Source organism: Halichoerus grypus, chromosome 4, assembly GCF_964656455.1.
Source record: "Halichoerus grypus chromosome 4, mHalGry1.hap1.1, whole genome shotgun sequence".
NCBI classification, from domain to species: Eukaryota; Metazoa; Chordata; class Mammalia; order Carnivora; family Phocidae; genus Halichoerus; species Halichoerus grypus.
This window is the reverse complement of record NC_135715.1, coordinates 59,058,948-59,079,054: the sequence shown is the minus strand read 5'-3', so window position 1 is coordinate 59,079,054 and position 20,107 is coordinate 59,058,948. Positions and strand designations below refer to the sequence as shown.

The 20,107-nt window shown below is 37.4% G+C and overlaps 1 protein-coding gene and 1 pseudogene across 6 annotated transcripts in view; one reads left to right on the top strand and one right to left on the bottom strand.

The window, feature by feature from the left end:
• LOC118545243 (ELAV-like protein 1 pseudogene) overlaps nt 1-18,655 on the top strand; it is a 79,599-nt pseudogene extending 60,944 nt beyond the window's left edge. Inside the window, exon 9 of the transcript XR_013446993.1 lies at nt 13,326-18,655. The product of XR_013446993.1 is annotated as an ELAV-like protein 1 pseudogene (transcript). The remainder of the gene's footprint in view (nt 1-13,325) is intronic.
• On the bottom strand, nt 1,336-13,913 carry TRIM13 (tripartite motif containing 13). 5 transcript variants are annotated; one of them, XM_036107379.2, is made up of 3 exons: nt 13,772-13,913; nt 12,945-13,052; nt 1,336-2,936 (listed from the first exon to the last, which is right to left on the bottom strand). In XM_036107379.2, exon 3 carries the CDS (start codon nt 2,928-2,930, stop codon nt 1,707-1,709), a length of 1,224 nt encoding a protein of 407 aa, XP_035963272.1. In that variant the 5' UTR covers nt 2,931-2,936; nt 12,945-13,052; nt 13,772-13,913; the 3' UTR covers nt 1,336-1,706. The 5 variants fall into 5 exon arrangements, with proteins under 5 accessions (XP_035963272.1, XP_035963270.1, XP_035963266.1 ...); XM_036107377.2 differs by lacking the exon at nt 13,772-13,913 and adding an exon at nt 13,651-13,768; XM_036107373.2 differs by lacking the exon at nt 13,772-13,913 and adding an exon at nt 13,624-13,757.
• Nucleotides 18,656-20,107: the final 1,452 nt, after the last annotated feature.

The window sequence follows — 20,107 nt, the reverse complement described above, 5'->3', positions numbered from 1 at the left end:
CTTCTCCTTCTCTCTCTGCCCCTCCCCCTGCTCATGCTCTTTCTCTCTTGCTCCCTCTTTCTCAAATAAATAATCTTTAAAGAAAGATTTAAAGATTTTAAAAAAGATTTTTAAAATCTTTAAAAAAAAATAGTGGGAGCAGAAAAGCATTCCCCTTTCCCCAGACCTATCTACAATGAGTTGTCATGGCAGAAGTTAAGATTTGCAGAGGAACATTATCATAATTTATGAACCCTTTAGCGATTTAGTGGCTAAATCATGAATTGTCAGTTACGGATGAGGCAGCCATTACCTCAGCTAGCAGCTTAATTTGACTCTTATTCCCATAGCTGGATTCTTCTGTTCTTTAAATTTAGTTGCTTCCTCTCAACCAAATTAGAGGGCAGGGTAAAGACACTCTGGGCTTTCCAAGGAATGTCTTGTTCCATGACAGAAATAAGGGACTAGAGAGCAGTTCTAACATGAGATCACTTCTTGTTTTCATCTGGATTCTAAGCAAGTATTTTTAATCTGTGGGAGGTAGGGGGCACCTGGGTGGCTCAGTCCATTAAGTGTCTGCTTTCAGCTCAGGTCATGATCCCAGGGTTCTGGGATCGAGCCCCACATTGGGCTCCCTGCTCAGTGGGGAGCCTGCTTCTCCCTCTGACTCTCCTCCTTGCTCTTGCTCTACCGCTCTCAAATGAATTTTAAAAAACTACCTAGTTCTTTAAAAAAAAAAAAAATCTGTGGGAGGTAGGTATCTTTATCTCATGTGAGCATTAGTGTTTTATTTTTCCCCCAGTAGTATGTATGTATGTATTGCTGTTTTAAAATTTTTTATTTAAATTCTAGTTAACAAATCATTAGTTTTTAGCTGATTACTTTGCACTTTATAATAGCTGAAAGACTGTTCCATCTATTGTCAAATTAATCTTACTACTCTTTAAAAAGATGTTAAGCAGTAGATGGTTTGGTTGTACAGTTGCCATGATACTTTGGAACAACACAACACTTAGCTGCCAATAAAAAGAAGGCTTTCCCATTTCCTGTTCTTGCCATGTTGTTAGACTTTTTTCTTTTTTTTTTTTTTTACCCATGCCTTTGCTTGCACAGCCACCTAACATTTCCTTTGAATTCCTTTGGTGATAAATTTACAAAACTGAAGGAGAAAAAGGCAAGCTGAAATCTCCACCCTCCTAAAAATGTAAACTTATTGCAAGAAAAATGCCACTTTTTGTTTACCTAAGATTTACATTTTAGCAAAAAAATAAAATTTAGAAATCCAAATCTAGAAAAATTTGAAGTCCAATCCACCCATATCTTCTTTTTTAAAAGAATGTCCAGTCTCCAAAAAAGTTGCTTTACAAGAGTAGTCTTTATTACATGCTTAAATGAACAATCACTGTTACACTACCTCATTTACATAGTATTAGATCATGTGCTCTTCTTTCACCTCTTTTCCATAGCATGAACACAACCAATATTGGGGGTAGGAGGCGTTTTACAAAAGCACTATTTAAAAAGGAAGGAGGGTTCAGGACTTAGTATTAAATCTCACATTTATCTTTATGCTACCTAATTTGAACAACATGTATAGGACATTATTTTTGAAAGGAATACTTTTGTAGGAAGATATCTGACTGAAATCTTGACCAAATCTGAACTACCACTCAGCTCTTTAACAAATTTCTAACAAAAGACAGAGAACTATACACTTGCAACAGATTTTATAATAGTTTATATTTGCACACAAATTCTGCCACATTGTTCAGCACCACCAAAGTAAAATTCTTAAATCTTTCACTGAAAATGAAAAACCCATCCATCACCTGTTCCCAGTAAAACATTGATTGTTCTACAAAATCAGCTGATTTAGTCAGATAGGAACTGAAGTTTGAGAGATGGTCTTTCCAACTTGTGAATTCATCAAATAAAGACCCTTCTAGGAACACAGTGGGACCAAAGAAAATAAGAAAGCTAAGCAGAATGACTACCACAAATAACTGATAAAAGCTCCAGGGAAGCTTGCTAATGAATATGCCAGTGTCTTGAGGCAAAGAAAGTTTATCCACATCTACTAGTTTTATGTCTTCCCACTGACTGGTATCAAAGTTCTTCATTAAAGGGCTTGTGGGCAAATTGGAGGGAGGTAAAGGAGTTTCCTTGATTACTTTTATTTTCTCCCTGAACTCCTGCATCTGTTGCAGAAATATGATGGGTTCTGACACATCTTTGAAAGCCTCAGCAATGTTAAAGGCCATTCGTTGTTCCTGCAAGATGGTGTTGAGTTTGTTGATCTCTGGGTCATAGGCTTGCATAACTGCAAGTTTCATGGTCTCAAAGTCAGACAGGATTTCATTCTTTTTTTGATCTAATGTATGTTGTAACTTCTCAAAAAACTCCTTTACTTTATCTGAATCTTTAGTCAGTAACTGTAGAGATTTCCTTTTGCTAGTTTCCAAGGTATCCAAGCGAGAAAGAGCATCTCCCCGACGCCAGGTCTCAAAGCTCTGGAAGAGGGACTCAAAGGCATCTCTTTCCTGAGCATAGGCATCTTCAATAGAACAGAAGACATGCTTGGTGTGGTCACCACGAGTAGCACAGATCCCACAAATCAGTTGCATATCAGTCAGGCAGAAAATGTTGAGAGGCTGCCCCAAGTGTCCTTTGCACACCGGCATTTTGGGAGAGATTTTGATCTTGTTATACTTTTCTACAATACCCTTCAGGGAGTAATTAACCTGCAGGCTATTGACTCCAGTAGCTGAAGTTTCCTTACGGCATGTAGGGCACTTGAATGGAGAGGATCTCCACAAGGAATTCCGCACAGTCCCCTCTAAGATCCCTTCTAAGCATTTTTTGCAAAAGTTGTGTGAGCAAGGCAAAACTCGCGGATCATCGAACAGACTGCAACAAATTGGGCACGTGAGATCTTCTTCAAGCAGCTCCATCACATCCTACCATAGAGAAAGAAACATTTTACTCCAGTAATCCCCTCCACTCAGACTATGTAATAATCAGAAGAAACTATCTTCAGAGGCATTAAGAATGATCTCTCACTGAAATAGCCAGGCAAACAAAGGAAATGAGTGAGAAATTTGGGAAGGGAATGCACACCAAAGCAGATTTAATCTGCTGGGACTAGAACACACTCCTTATTAGCAGGACTCCCTTACACAAGGCCTTTGTGTGGGCTTTCCAGCAACAGTCTTTGGCTGAGATAGGGTTAGGTCTAGGACAACTGCAAGTTGAGCCAGCAGGACCCAACTGATTGTTTTAAAACAGAAAGCTGACTGCTAGCTGTCAGAAACAAAGCTACTCAGTGTTTGAATAGAATGAGCTCTTTAGTCTGGGCCCACAATTATAAAATGGTATGCTATTTAAAAGAAAGAAGCACAGAAATATAAATTCAAGCATGCATCTTGTGCAGGCTTTTATTAAAAATTGGCAAATTTTTCTATTTCAGAGGCAAGATTACAATTATTGAAATCGTAAGTAAAAACATGAGTTGCAATTCATTCTTCAGAGAATTAAATGAAGTTTTCTTTTAAACCACCACAACTGTCTAGTGTGCATCAATTCTCAAAATGTGGGCTGAAATCTGGTGTTCCTAAGACTCTTTCAAGTCATTTGTGAAGGTCAATACTTTTTTCACAATAATACTAAGATGATATTTACTTTTGGCACCACGTTGACAATTGCACTGTAAAAGCAATGGTGAGTAGACACTGCTGAAGCCTTAGCAGGAATGAAACAAGGCAAAAGGCAGCACCAAACTGTATTACAAGTTACTGTATTCTTCATTACCACATACCCACAGTACGGGTGGGGGTAGCCAGTTTCATTTAAGAATGTTCTTTATGAAGCAGCACAAATTATTCATTTTATTAAATCTTGATCAGTGTGTACATGCCTTTTTAATATTTTGTGTGCTACACCCAACAGATATTGTCTGGAGAAATAGCACTTACATGATTGAGTCACAATCTGAACCAGCTGCTTTTTTTTATGGAACACAATTTTTATTTAAAGAATGAATGACAAACTGGCTATTTAGACTTAGGTAAAGCAGACATCTTCTCAAAAATGAACAAAATAGCTCTTCACTTCAAGGAAAACAAATGGTAAAAGTTTTTGAGTGAAAATTAGAATTTTGGAAAACATTTTTGCCACTTAAGTGCTTGATAACTTCCCATTAATTATTTTCTAATGAAATAAGTGGTAATTTTAACAAATGTGGGCTTTTACTTTTTTAGGGGGGAGATTATTGTATAATAAAATGTTAACATTTGGAGATCTGCATAACACAATGAACTAATTGGTTCAAATCACCAATGCATGTTATAAATCATGCTTGGGCAAAAGATCAAAAGACCAACACATTCAATAATATGATTTCAGATTCCATATTGCAACTTTTAAGAAACTACCACTTGTTGAGTTTTGGTATAGTATCAAAGAAGATCCACAATTATCAGAAAATGCTATTAAGATATTCCTCCCTTCACCAACTATATATCTGTGCAAGGCCAAATATGATCTTTGTATATTTCAACCAAAATTACTTATTTTAACAGGTGTAATGCAGGGACAGATAAAAGACTCGTTATAATCTATTAATAGCAATTCATTAAAGAGACCTATAAATATGTAAAGCAATGCCACTCTTCCCAAAACTGTTTTGAAAATGTTATTTTTCACAAATGTTAACATGTAATAGGTTTATCGTTATTTTAAATGAAGATCTTAAATTTTTTGTTTTAATTTTCAATACAATAAATATCTATATACAATACATATGTAAACAAAAACTTTTGGGATCCTCGGTTTTTAAGAGTGTAAAGTCATCCTGAGACAAAAAAAACTGAGATTCCTGATCTAGAGAATACCATTTCTCAGTTCAAGTTTATTATTTTAAAATGTACATTTTAAAACTTCTATCCCTAAAGTTTTAAATCCAAATATAGTGCTAACTATGTCCTCATTCAGCTTACTGAGGGACAAATTACGTCACATTACCACCAAACTAATAAATAAAATAGGGTCTAATAATCTACAGGCCATTTTATAATCAAAAATAAGTAAATAAATTTTAGCACTAATTTTAAGAGTCACAATTAGAGCTATAATCTAGAAAATAAATAGTATTTAAAAGATTAGCCGAGTTTGCAAGGCTAATTAGTTTATGGCTTTACATTTAGTTGTGAGGGATAAGGTATAATAAATTATAATAAAATTATATGCAGAATTAAAGCAAAGATTATTCTGTCAAATTTAATGTCAAAAGGCAAAAATATGTGATGAGCTGATTTTTCTGAACAATCTTTTGTGATATAAGAAATCATAAAACCTTTTAAAGGCATTGGGAGGAGAATGGCTATAAAGACTGGGGTTAGTGTGCTCCCTGAGAGAAGTTATGAAGCAGCTGTAAAACATTCTGCCTCTAGGGGAACCTAGATGGGTCGGTCAGTTAAGTGTCTGCCTTCAGCTCAGGTCATGATCCCAGGGTTCTGGGATCGAGCCCTGCATCGGGCTCCCTGCTCAGTGGAGAGTCTGCTTCTCCCTCTCCCTCTGCTGCTCCCCCTGCTTGTGCTTGCTCTCTCTCTCTGTCAAATAAATAAATAAAATCTTAAAAAATTCTGACTCTAGAACAGAGAAAAGAAAACTTTTGATGATCCTCCTACCTTAGTCCTGTTTTATATTTTATCATCTCCACTGCTCTTTGTCCTCTTTCACCTAAGAACTCTATACTAAAACTAGATTTTGGAGAAAGTAGTAGAAACAGGAAAGTAATAGAGGACAGCATTCAATAAAGTAAACTAATTTACTCATTCTTGCAAGGTTAATATTTCCAGAGAATCTTATCCAAGCATATTAAATAAATAAGAGGAAAAACAAAGAATACCAAGTGGTTGGAATGCAGAGGAAAAAAAATGGGCACCCAAGGCAAAGGAAAACTGAAAAAGATACTGCAATAGGGGCCAAAAAGAATTTTAAGGCAATCAAGTATTAAAAAAATAAATAGGAATATGACATACATGAGAAAATTTAGTAGTAAACAGTCATCCCAAAACCATGAATCACCTTATAGCTCTGAAAATGAACCAGAGGAAAAAAGGAAAAAACTATTTAGAAAGTCCCTTTATAAAAATTTGCATCAAGGGGCACCTGGGTGGTTCAGTTGGTTAAGCGACTGACTCTTGATTTTGGCTCAGATCATAATCTCAGGGTCCTGGGATCAAGCCCCGTGTGAGGCTCCTTTCTCAGCAGGCAGTCTGCTTGTCTCCCTCTTCCTCTGCTCCTCTGCCCCTCCCCCGGCACTCTTTCTCTCTCTCTCTCAAATCTTTTAAAAAATAAAAATTTGCATCAAAATTATGGTGGATCCAGTTCCATTTTTAGTGATGCGGCTTACAAATTTTTATTTATAATTTAAAGATTCTTATTTCTGTTCACTTTAAAAAGCTAAACATTTTCTTTTCTTCTCTTTATACTCAAAACTTTCTCTATGACCAAATTATGTGACCACTTCCACAGCCGACTTTTAGAGAAAACTGAGACAGCTGAATCCAAAAAACCATACAAAGTTTGTTGCCTCAAAAGTTTTAAAGGAAAATAGATAATTAATAATGTTTTTAGGCTCACTAAGTGAAGAGTATACTTTGCAGTAAAGGAACTTACAGATCCTTTTCTTAAAATGTGGCTAACACGTAAAAATCTGGAGAAGTCAATAAAACATACTCCTTTGTAGGAACTAAAGTACATATCCCCTCTTTTCTACAGCTAATCTTCTTTACCAATATAGAAGTCTAGAAACTTTATGTGAACAAAATTATTGCTCTCCAATAAAATTTCAACTTAAGCACTGTCAAATTCAGTGTACAATAGCAAACACATTTCCAAGATTTGTTTTTTTTCCTTTGAATGTGTTTCTGAAAACCAAGAAAGTCTAAATTTTGAAGGACAGAAATCTCTTTTACCCACTAATTAGAAATTTCCCAAGTTTTATACCAACAAAGTAGCAAATATATATCTAATTATCTACCACCTCTCATTTTCAACCTCATTTTCCTGCCATGTGTGTTTTTAAATATACTTTTAATTTACATACAATAAAATTCATTCTTTTTGGTATACAGTTCTGTGAGTTTTGACAAATGCATAGTTGTATAACACCACCACAGATTTATTTTTAGGCAAATATTCATGATATCTACACTCAAGGTAGACAATGGAAAAGTCAATACTTACAAAGGAAAGTAGTCTTAAAATAAAAAGCAAAACCTACATATGTGTATTAGACTTCTCTCTCCTAGAAGTCCCTTGTTTTTAAATGATCAACTCAAAATGATTATAATGCAAAAGGTGCTCATTTATTTACTCTTAAAAGTTAATTTTATTTAAAAAACTATTCAAAGAAACTTTCCTATTAAGGCTTTGAATTTAATTGGTAGGAATATAAAGTTGTTCAAGATACTACCCATGATTTCCTTCCAAATCCCATTAAAGAACAAAAAGAAAAGTTAATAATACTTTGGATCTTAAGGATTTAAATCAAATTTCCATCCTGCTTTGAGTCATCTTTGGATTCAGGAATTCCAAAGTAGATACCTAATAAGAAACTACATAGCAAATATTGAAATACACCTCACAGACAAAACTAAATTATGCAAGCCTCTACTAAACTGGGAGCCACCAATCTTTCCTGAAACAATGCTTGGAATAAAAGGAATCACTTTTTTTTTTTAAGCACTTCCTCTCAGCATATTAGTTAATCTTATTTTCAAGTAGTATACTGTATTCTGCTAGTATGAGATCCACTAGTAATGCTTTCTTGAAACTTAGGGTCAAGTTACTGAATCTAGGTAGAGGATGTAAGGATATTTATTGTAGTACTTTTCAAATTTTCTGTATATTTGAAAATTTTCACAATAAAAAATTAAGGAAAAAACTAAAAAGGGAGACCAATTATAAGAAATTGAGCTTAAAAAGCAAAACTTCAGAAGCATTAGCTAGGTAAGATAAGCTTTACAAGAGCTTGATCTGCTATAGTATTGTTTTATCTTTTATAAAATAAAAAATGTTATTACTGAGAATCTCTGGATCCAGGCCTGTGAGGAGGCGTTTGGTTTGTTCTTGTTTGGTTCTTAGACAGTAGCCTTTGACAAACCACATGTACATATTGCAGTTTCTCTCCTCGTTATACAACTGTTTTGAAAGTCATAATATATGAAAATTATTTACAAAATATTTGTTTTAAGTGCTCCTTATCAATGTGTTGTTATACTTTATTATGGCTTTTAGAGACTGTTCCATAACTTATATGATCAAAACAGGATAAAATGAGTTTAAGAATCTCAAAAAAGGACTATGGAAGATATATATAGTGTCTAAAATAGCTTGTGTAATTGTTATGTGGCTCCTGCAAACACAATATAAAAGTTACTTATGTAAGACAATAAGAAACTTCCATTTTCTGGCATTATCCTAGAATTAGTAGTTAAAATTTACCCCAGGATATTTCTAGTAGGATTCCTGATTAGTAGGACAAAATAAAGTTAGAACAAAAGTTCCATCAGCTTGGAAGACCCACCTATTCAGCAATTTCACAGAGGTTTTGGACTATGGTAACATTTTCAGAAACGTAAAAGCCAGGTCATTACCCTTACTACTTAGTCCAGACCACTCAAAAAAACAGGTTTTTTCCTTTTCTTCATTCTCTTTTCTGAACCACTATTTTGTCTTGCCTCTTTCCTTTGTTTATTCTCTTAACTCATCATACTCCCCATGTCAAGGTGTACAATCTTTTGATTTCCTCCTATTCTTTCCTTATCCCCTACCTGCCTGTTCACCTTATCTTTCTTTCCCTTTTATCTTTTCCTTGTGTCTCTTGATAATTACCCCAGCTATTACTCTGTAACAGCATTATATCAATAGGGTTTTAGGATACCAGCTCAATCAGATATCCCACTATCCCACTTCTGTACAGCTATCAAGAAATCTGTGGGAGGATGCCTGGCTGGCTCAGTCAGTAGAGCATGCAACTCTTGATCTCAGGGCCATAAGTTCAAGCCTCATGTTGGATGTAGAGATTACTTAAAAAATTTTTTTTTAATTTAGCAACAAAAAAAACCCCACAGAAGTCTGTGTGATTTCCAAACAGTATTGAAGCCTATTCTCTCCCACCCAGATGAAATCTATTTGAATGAGTCTGAATTTGAGGAAAACATACGTATAGACTAAATTATTCTCCTACTCTGGTACCAACCAGATTCAGATATTTATCTTTACCTGTTAAGAGTTCCAATTTAGTTAAGTTGGAACTAATGACTTCTGGAAAGGTCAAACCAGAAATGTCTGGTCTCTTTTCTCCCAAATAAATGTAAGTGGGTTTCATGAAGCTGGAAAATTTTTACCCCTAAAACAATTTGTCTTCTTTTACAACCATAAATTTGGCAATCACTATTGGTTGGTATCTATTAAAAAGTTTCCATCATCATCTAAATCTGTATTTCAGGTTAATGCCAGCTTTCAGAAAGTACTGTCAAAGTCTAGCATTTGGTAGGTAGCTAGCTGGATTTATCTAGATAAGTGAGGTTACTTATGTCACATATAATACTGTAGAAGGGAAAATAGGCATTTTGTAAATAAATGATAAGTACTACATATCAACTAATAACTTACTTCTGAGATGCCTATTGGAAATATAATTAGTATAACAAAGGTCCTTTTGCTCAGTGTAGAATTATGTATACATCTTATTCTAAAGTAAACGTGAGCTACAAGATACATCAAGTAGAAAGCCAATTATGCTAAACTTTAAGCAATTTTTAGGTTGGCTATATTATATATACTATGTGGGCACTCCTCGCTCATTTTCAATACCACAAATATGCAGGGGGGAACAAAAAAGCTCCTCATGGAGTTATAATGGGGAACCTAGCTACTGCCGTAGAATATACTTGTGGCACTAATGCCACACGAAAGACAAGAATTTAAACTGTCAACAAAAATTTTCAGTTCAACTTTTCCTTAGTAATATGTCTCCATATGTAATGGAAATGATTTTTTATTTTATTTTTTTAATAAGATTTTATTTATTTGACAGAGAGAGAGAGATAGCAAGAGCAGGAACACAAGCAGGGGGAGTGGGAGAGGGAGAAGCAGACTCCCCACCAAGCAGGGAGCCTGATGCGGGGCTCGATCCCAGGATCCTGGGATCAAGACCTGAGCCGGAGCCAGACATTTAACGACTGAGCCACCCAGGCACCCCGGAAATGATTTTTTTTTAAAGTTTATAGGAAATTGCTTTATAGAAGGCTTAATGTGAATGAAACTATTCTTTATGTCAGAGGACGCCTGTATTTGGGTTAATTGTTATGAGAAGTGGGCATAGCACTCTATTCATCAGTACCATTCTAGAATCCAGAGTTCAAGGCCAAGGTAATGAAGATGGCAGTGTCTTTAATGAATAATAAGAATGAATAATCCAATGACCTAATGATATTTAAAAAGATGAAATATAAGCCAAAAGTCAATTCCTGCCCTAAATTCAGAAATACAGCACATTTACAAAGATATTGTTCCTCTAAAAGGTATGATAAATGCCTTATAAAAAAAGGACATAGAAAGTTGACACCATACTGAAGTTAGAGAGGTTATCCAAGCAACCAACTATAAAAGTAATTTGTGAGTATAGAAAATTCAGAAAGTACAGGGGAAAAATAACCCATAATCACATCAGCAAGGAATAACCATTATTATTGTTTTGTTTTATTTCTTCCAATCTTGTGTGTGTTGTGTTTGTGCACATACCTATTTTAACAAAACTGGTAGCTTCACACAATTTTGTATCCACCATTTTTCACTTAATCACATGTATTTCCCCTATTATTATATATTCTTCTAAAATGTGATAGTCCATCTTATGGATATGCTCTTATTGGCTATATGTCTTTTTGGATTATAACATTTAAATGAACATCTTGTAGAAAAGTCTTGGTCCACAGCTCTGATTATTTCCTTAGATGATTCCTGTAAGTGTACTGTTAGGTGTGTCAATGAGTAGAAACACTTTTAAAGACCTTGAAAAGATTGTCAGGTTTCCCTCTAGAAGGGGTATACCAATTTATGAACTCTAACCAATGATGTATGAGTGCCCCACTTCTCCATGCAGTTCCTGATCTTACAATAGAACCATACTTTTATAGTTTAGTAAAACACCAAGAATAAGGCATACATTTTTACCATACCTACCCAAATTTAAAATATAAAACAGTTTAAGGCAGTTAATATTAATGTGTGTTTAGGACTACCAATACGTATAAGGGAATATATGGTAATAAAAGTTTTGGAGTAGGAATAAAAAGAAGTACTAGGTCTATGTACCTCTGAAACAAATAATACATTATATGTTTAAAAAAAAAAGAAGACAGTAGGAAGGGAAAAATGAAGGGGGGGGAATCGGAGGGGGAGAAGAACCATGAGAGACTATGGACTCTGAGAAACAGAGGGTTTTGGGGGGTGAGGGGGGGGATGGGTTAGCCCGGTGATGGGTATAAAGGAGGGCATGTATTGAATGGAGCACTGGGTGTTATATGCAAACAAGGAATCATGGAACACTACATCAAAAACTAAAGATGTAATGTATGGTGACATAACATGATAAAATAAAATTTAAAAAATTAAAAAAGAGAAGCACTCAGTCTAAAAGTATCTTAGAGACCATCTAGAAAACACCTAACTTTATAATTGAAAAAACTGAGCCCCCCCCCGCCAACTCCAAAAATGGAGCTTTCCCAATTATACACAGCAAGCTAGGCTTAGGACCTGAGTTCCCCAATTCTTAGACTTTTAGCACTATCCAGAAAGTGGATCAAGAATTCAGTGTTCTCATTCATAAAATGGAAAAGTTTAATCATGGCTCTCTAAATCCCTTCTAAAATTTTATGATTTTTACAAATTAGGCTATAACAGGCTCTCTAGTAGAGGAAACAGAGTACTGAACCTGTCTCTGAATACCTAACTTCAAGCAGGAGTTTTAGCCTTCATAGAATGAGGATTTTTACATTATCTACCTCATCATATTTCTGGGAATATTAAGTAATGAGTGCCAGTTTTGTAAACTGCTAAACTATATAAATGTAAGGTGGATTAATTACAGTTGGGTACAAATACACAAAATGTAAATTCACATTTAAAGTGTTATTTTAGAGCATGAGTATATTAACCAAGAAAGGTCCTGAAAGAGAGCCGGACTCTCTTGAACTACAATTTCATGAAAAGGTAAAGCATTATATAGGATAGCAGGTACAAAGCACTTTCATGGAAACAGGCATATCTGAACAGTAGCTGTGGTACAAGTAAGACCAGGTAACCAGCCAGTCATAAATGTATAGAACGGAAAGAATAACCTGGTGTTATGGAAGGACTTACCAGGGAGGCTTAGCATCTCAGCTAGTGCAAAAAAAGAATGGTATTTTTAAGAAAAGGAGAGCCTGAAGAAATGTACCTTCTCATTGTTGAAGACAGAAGTATAAGCAGTTAATCAACAGCTCCATCAAGTTCTACCAGAAGGAGTGGCTATGTAAATGAAATTCTGCTTTTAAAATACCGATTGTATAAAAGTCTCTAGAGTTAGAAAACTCAGTATTTGTACAAGTCCTAGCAGCACGGTATGGGAGAAGGAAAAAAAAAATCTTAAAAAAAAGAAATGCTACTAAGGCCTCTCTTTTCCTTTTCATTATAAATCTGTGGACTGCAATACATGTCGAATAATTGCTACATAAAGATTTTCCAAATACTGAATCTATTCTTCTGAGTTTTGAAAAAATATGAAAAGAACAGAGACCGCCCATGAGGATGGGAACACATTCTACACCTAGTTCAATTCTGCATGATTCTGGGCCTAGAAAAAAAACTGGGTGCTTTTTTGGTTTCTTAATGTAGGGAGAAGTATTGTAGTTTACCTCTGTCCCCTGCGAGCAGGTGTATTCGTCAGGGTTACTATTTCCCAGGACAAAGCAATCAGGTTTTTGTTTTTTTCTCACGTTGTGATTGACAATCAAACGAGGCTACTGCAAAGAAAGAACAAAGAAGAGAGTATTATGCATTTATTTGCACAGGATCCTTAGTCTTGACCCTTAATTTTTTCAGTCGTCCCCCACAAATAAAGCCAGCGTGCTAGGACCTGGTGAAAAAGCCAGCAGCATGACCGGAGATCTTTGTGCAGTACTAAGGAGCTTCCCGGTTAGGGCGCCCTCCCCCGGCGCCAGGCACCTCCCCAGGTTCAGTGCCAGAAAGTGCTGAGTGCTCCGACTTGTGATTCATGGTCGCCTTTTCTTTCCTAGGCGATACCGAGGCGCTGGCAGTGAAGCCGGGCATAATCCGTAGCGGAGCAGGTTTTCTCGAACACAGACACGCCGCACGAGCCCAGCTGACGCCCCCTGCACGCCGCTCCAACCCACGCCCCGTTCCAGCGCCCAGCTGGTTTCCGCTGTGCAGCTGTGGAGCTCAAACTGAGCTCTCCGCCAAATCCCCCACCCACGCAGGTCGCTGTCCTGCCAGGGCAAGTCCCCACCCTCGCAGCAGGCCCAAGGATCACACCCCCCTACCCTGAGAGGGACCCGCCGGGTACTTATCTCGGACCTCGGGGGGCCGCGGGAGGGGCCCCACCCGGAGCCGCGCGGCCGCCTGTCCTCCAGCCGGAGGACCGCGCGTTACCGGCTGGGCACGGCGGCAAAATGGACTCGCGGCGCCAGCCGTGCCCCGCCCCACCGCCCTCCTCTCCCGGCACCTCGGTCCGCCTCCTCGGCCGGGCTTCGCCTTTGTTCCGTCTCCCGAGTCTCGCCTTTCCCTGGGTGGGGGTGGGGGGCGGCGGGTGAGGTGAGGCGGGAGTCCTTCCGGTGTCAACAACCGCCACCAATAATTGCCACCGCCCGCGGTGCGCCTGGAAGAGGGGAGGGTCGCGGGCTGCTCGCTTCTCTCCCTTCCAGAGGGGCTGCGCGCGGCGCGGAGCGCGGTGCCCGGGGCCGGCGAGCCTGGGCGCTGGCGGGCTGACGGCTCGCTAAGACGCGTGGGCTGGGCCTGACGGAGCGCGGGCGACAGGAGGCGGCGCCGTCCCCGGTGGAGCCACCCGGGAAGAAAGCTGGCGCGCAACAAGATGGTTGGGTTTGGATTGTTGTACTTTTTTTTTTGTTCGTTGCATTTTTAGGAACAAAAAAAAAAGCCCAACCCTTCACACCACTTCATCTGCATCTCTCAAGACCAGAAACCCAGCCACAGTGGCTTGGAGGGACGGAGACAACCGTCTGCCTTGCACCCCACTACTCGGGTTGGGTGGGACGGGCATTCCTGTTGGGACCAGCGCCAGGGCTCCTCCCGAGCCAGAGCACAACCAAGATATGGTTAATTATCGTCCTCCCCAACCTTGCACCTATTTCTTTTTAGGCTTTAGGCTGAACACTAGCGACCCAATTCAATTTAAGATTTTCTTTCAGGAAAAACACCACTGTTCTTTCCTTTGGAGAGAAGGAAGAACTTAAAATTGGCTTTAACTTAAATGCTGCTAATGGTTATTCAGTTGCTAACCTGATTCCCTATTCTGTATAGGGACTTTGTCTAATATCAAACACATTAAACACATATACTAATGATCGGTTTGGTTCCCAGAAGGATACAAAGGTGAAGGAACGGCTTCTCCAAAATTTACAATCTTGGGGGGAAGGGCAACAAGGACAAAAATCACAAAATATGCCCTGGGGTTGAGTTCACCCCCAGTAGGGAAGTCTGGTCTTTGGAAGTAGAATTTCAGGGAGAGGTATTCTAGGCCTACCATACATAGTACTTGGGCTCTGTGACTAATGATGCTTAGTTCAAACTCCATAAAGAGCCCCTCCCTGCTCCCTTCTGAGATGTCTAGTTCCTTGCCATGCCCCTGTCCCTTAAGCCCAATTTTGCCTCTGTAGAACAGCTCCTATATGCCATATAGTCTTCATAAAAAACATTGGGGGATGGAAATTATTATTCTTATCCTGTAGATGAGTAAGTGGATGAAGTGATTTCTCCAAGATAAAAATCAAGAGGCAGAGCCAAGACTCTATAAAGTTAGATTCCAGTATAGTTTCTTTCTATAGCACCATAACTGTCAATGCCATTGAAAACTGCACCCTAGTCTCCTACTAAATTAGTGTTATTTTTTTAAACACACCAAAAAAATCTGATTTATAAAAGCATTTTAAATACCTAATATTAAAATGATACAAGAATGAAAGGTTATTGACTCAAACACAAATTATCCTTAATGTAATTATATAATACATATTTATACAGTTAGATCTGTTTGGTGGCAAATACTTATTAATAAACTTCTGTCCAACTAAATGTAAAACATTGGTTAAATCAGCATAGAAATCTTTAGACTCTTAAATTACTAAGAGAACATTATGCGGTAAACTCTCAAGTATAGAAAAATAGGGAAGAATAGCCTCTCTCCTCCCAGGGTCCTAATAAAACAGCAATGGGAATTGCCACATACAGCATGACTAGAATAAGAGTAACTGCCAGATTAAAACATACATACACAGCTACATCCTTCCTGGAAAATCACAATGTAACTAGATCCCATTAGAGATAATACTGAGGGATTGTCAAAATTCTTGTCACACTGGAATTTCCTTCTATTGACTGTACTTCAAATAAGTAAACTAACAGCTGAAGGTTGGAATTCATATGTCAGAACAACAAGACTATATAGTCTTATTTAAGTTTGTCTTTGTGATTTATTATTACAGGGAGAATTTCTAATACACATATGAAATATATGTATATATATTCTTATTGTGTTGATTTCATTCTGTTGTTTTTGTCTTGAACCTTGACAAAGGTAAAAACTGCCAGCTCTCCTTCCACCTACCAAGACATGTGATCATATGTTCCATAACAAAAGGGACAGTGCCAAATTTGGTGTAAACTGTAATGTAAATTGTCAGAGTGGGGAACACCTAATAAACGAAGACTGGAGTAAGTGTGTGCAGGAGAGGACTGTTGGTGAGCCTCCTCAATACACACTAAAACATTTTATTATTATTCTGTCCTTCCCAATAGCTGCCAAGGTTATCAGTACAAGCCCCAACATTCCCGAAACAGAATTCCTGGCAATACAAGGCGCTGGCATTGCAAGGTGTAGTGAAAAGAGCAGAGGCTTTAGATCAGTTCTACATCCAAACTCTAGCTGTGCCACTTACTAGTTTTTCAAATTACTTAACATCTCTAAGCCTCTGTAAGCCTTTTGTCTTCTGTAAAATGAGAATCATGATTCACCTGATTATGATAATTAGATGATATATAAAGCAACCAATACTGTATCTGACATATAGGAGGTGATTAATAAATGGGTGCTACAGTTATATGGAGGAAGAGAACCATGCTGGTTTGGGATTACAGCTGGCTTGGATTTGTAGATTTGAACCTCAAGCCTAACAGTCTTAAGCAGAGCAAAGCTGCCTACGCAGTAGAGGAAGCTAGGACCATAATTTATGCTTTTCTACACCCAGCCCGGGGTGGCCTTTTAAAAAGCATATATCCTACCACTTCTATACCCCCTTCCCTTTGCTCAGTTAGGAAAAGGAGAGAAAAAAGGAAAAAACATCATACTCAATGGAAGGAAACCTGCAGTTATTTTAAAGCTCTGTAATTTCAGAGAAATTGATTGAACATCCAAAATATTCCATTAAAAGGAAAAAATCTATCTGTAAATATACATTTATCACAAAAGACAGAAACTTACCTAAGACTTGATGAAATTAAAGGTATTAGCCCCTGGTTTGAAGAAAATTCCAGATTCCATGTATTTTAGTTGCACAGTAAAGGTCATGCATTAATAATGGGAGCAAAGAGCAAAGTCAGTTGGCTTCTGGAGAGAATGAGACACTACAGCAACAGTAAACTTGGCCTTTAGTTGTGCTGTTTCTGTAGTTGGAAAGAAAAATTGTAAGAATAAAGTAAAATGTCAGAGGTGATTAAGATGGTATTAGCATGTGTTTATAATTATATACTCAGGATTGTCCTAGGCACCAAAGGCACTAATCAAGGAATTTCCCATTTAGTTGAAGAGACAAGTCTTAAAAACAGAAACTAGTTTGGTAACAGTACATGAGCGTGGCTATTTAAAAGCCAACATGAGTGTTAAAGACCAGATTAGAGGAAGGCATCAGAAACATTAGGGAAATTTACACAGGGGAGGTGGGAGTCAAATGGAACATTTAAAGATCATAGGGTTTGGGGCACCTGGCTGGCTCAGTCAGTAGAGCATGGGACTCTTGATCTCAAGGTTGGGAGTTCAAGCCCCATATTGAGTGTGGAGTCTACTAAATAAATAAATAAATAAATAAATAAATAAATAAATAAAGCCATAGGATTTGAAGATGAGAAAGGGGAGCATTGGAAGTGAGGAACACAGCTCAGGGTTGGAATGAGCTTTGCTGATACTGAGTCAGTGAAGAGTATGGCCTGGTTTGAAAATAAAGTTTGAGGCCAAAGCATGGAATATTTTGAATGTCAGAATAAAGAGTTGAACTTCATTCTGTAGAAAATGGGAGTCACTGAATAATTTATGTGGCACTAATAAGAGGAAATAATTTTAGGAAGATTAATCTGATTACAGGATCCGAGATTTAAGGGAGAAGAAATTTCCTTTATATTTACTTCTGAGGTTTGTTGTTGAAAATTATAGATTTTTAAAAATGCAATAATGTATATAAAAGTACAGCATATATGGGTAAGTCTTACTGAACCATATAATACCAAATAATTATTTATTAAGTTCTTAACTTGTAAATAAAATACAATATAGAAAGAATTAACTATGACACATATTTTCCTAAAATCCAATAAGAGGAAATTATATGTATTTATGTATATAGATTTATATATCAATCACATATATAATTTATTTTTCTATAATGATCTTAACTACATTGTGTGACTAATACATTATTAATACATTGCTTAGCTACATTTTAGAGTGTGTCTCACTAGAGCCTTAAAAATCACTACACATATATACTCTGAAATGTACTGCTCTGTTTTGATATTTTAACAATGTTTAATTACATTCAATATGTTAACTAAATTTTTTCTGAATTTAATTCCCTGTATACGTAGAATTTTATTCTTGATGAAGAGTAACTTTGTGAGGGCCTTGAGAATTTTTAATTCAGGTAAAGCTATATATACTATATATTTACAGTTGTTTAAGAGAATTAAATTTGTAGAAACTTTATTTTAGAATCTTTCTGTTGAGTTCATTAATCATTAATGTGCTCTGTTTTTATCTTGAAAAATGTCAGTTTTGATAATAAAGTTTTATAATTTCAATTTAGAAAATGACTTTCATCCTGTTCTATGGCACATTTTTTAGAATTTATCTTCCACAAATAAAGATACACCAGGGGTAGGGTTCTGCAGTTTTCAGTAGCTGGTAGATTCCTGTACCTTCAACAGTCTATGTTAAATAAAGGCAATAGTACATTTCATAGAGCTTTGGTTCTGAAGACCAAAATTTATTAGATACCTATCTTAACAGCATTGCACAAGAAATACATGCTTCATGGTTTTTGATGTGAGCCCACTTGAGTCTCTCTGATATTAAAGCATGTGTTAATAAATACCTTGTCAAAAATGTGTTTCTCTTATAGTGGTCTTGTTTATTATGCCATGCTGATTGTTGCTGGAATGAAGCCGGGTCTCTAGGAGCTTGTGCTGGATCTAACTCAGCCACACCCCCTCCCAGTCAGGCAAAAGACACAGACAATTCAGAAGATGCATGAGACTTATTATACAATATCAGCACAGTTTAGGCATCTTGTGGAGGTCACTATTTCAGTTCCTCATTTTCCTTGATCTCTTAGCAGCACTCACTGCATCCTCCTTAAAAGGCCGCCTTTTCCTGGCCTTTAGTAAGGTCTTGCTCACTCCTGGCTTTTCTTTTCCGAACTCAGGAACACTTTCTGGGTCATCCTCTTCTCAAATTCTGGAATTCTTTGGACACGCCGCCATTTCAGGACATTTTCAGGACTTCAGTCACTGTTTAGTGATCTCACATTCCCTGTAAAGCAGGGATCACAAACTGATAGCTTGTAGTCATACCATTTATTTTTATCTCTTTTTTAAAGATTTTATTTTTAAGTAATCTCTACACCCAGCGTGGGGCTCAAACTTACAACCCCACGATCAAGAGTCGCACGCTCTACCAACTGAGCCAACCAGGGTCCCCCCACTCCTCCCCCCCTCCCCCAGCCCCGTCATACCATTTTTAGATGATGAAAACTGTTTGAACTTAAATACTTCAGCAGAGGCATGCTTCTTGCTCTCCCATAGCCTTTCTTCTCTGTAGGCAGTTGAGTTAGCCCTTGTGTTGCCCAAGGCTTGAGCTCCTTCTAGCTTCAGGGTTCCTACCCCTGTAGTTCCTTCTCTCCCTAATGCACGCTCGCCCTGCCACCAAACCCCACATTCCCACCCCGATCCCCCAACTGCTGCACAGCTGACACATCCCAGGTTAGCTTTCCAAAATGTTCCAGGCCAGGGACAGATCCCTCTGAATCATCCCATTCTTTTTTTTTTAATGTTTTTTTATGAATGTTTCAGGGAAGAATTCTCTTTCAAAGACTATTGATGCATTTCAACCTTCTAGAAATTAGCTGTTGATACCAGCCAAAAAGGTAATGTACTCTGAATCTTACTGACTTAAAATAGGAACTTTAATACATTTTATTTGATCAAAATAATATCTTTCCCCCCTTCATTTGCAAAGCAGTCTTTCAGACTCCTACAGTTTACAAGATGTGTCAACAGTCTTCACTCTTTCACAGCATAGCTTGTCTCTGAAAATGAGGATAATTTCTTGAACAGTCCAGAGAATTCCCATAAAATTGAGAACCTTCTTTCTACGCATAAAAGTTAAGCAATCTACCGTAAAAAAGACTTAACGATATAACTCAATAAAAATGTAAAACTATTCATGTTTAAAACATAATATAGTCATGATAGCACACAACTATTAAAAAGATAAGCTGGGGGCACCTGGGTGGCTCAGTTGGTTAAGTGTCTGCCTTCGGCTCAGGTCATGATCTCA

What these genes read in the sequence shown, in the direction of transcription:
- TRIM13 (XM_036107379.2), bottom strand. Translation starts at nt 2,930, where the DNA reads ATGGAGCTGCTTGAAGAAGATCTCACGTGCCCAATTTGTTGCAGTCTG.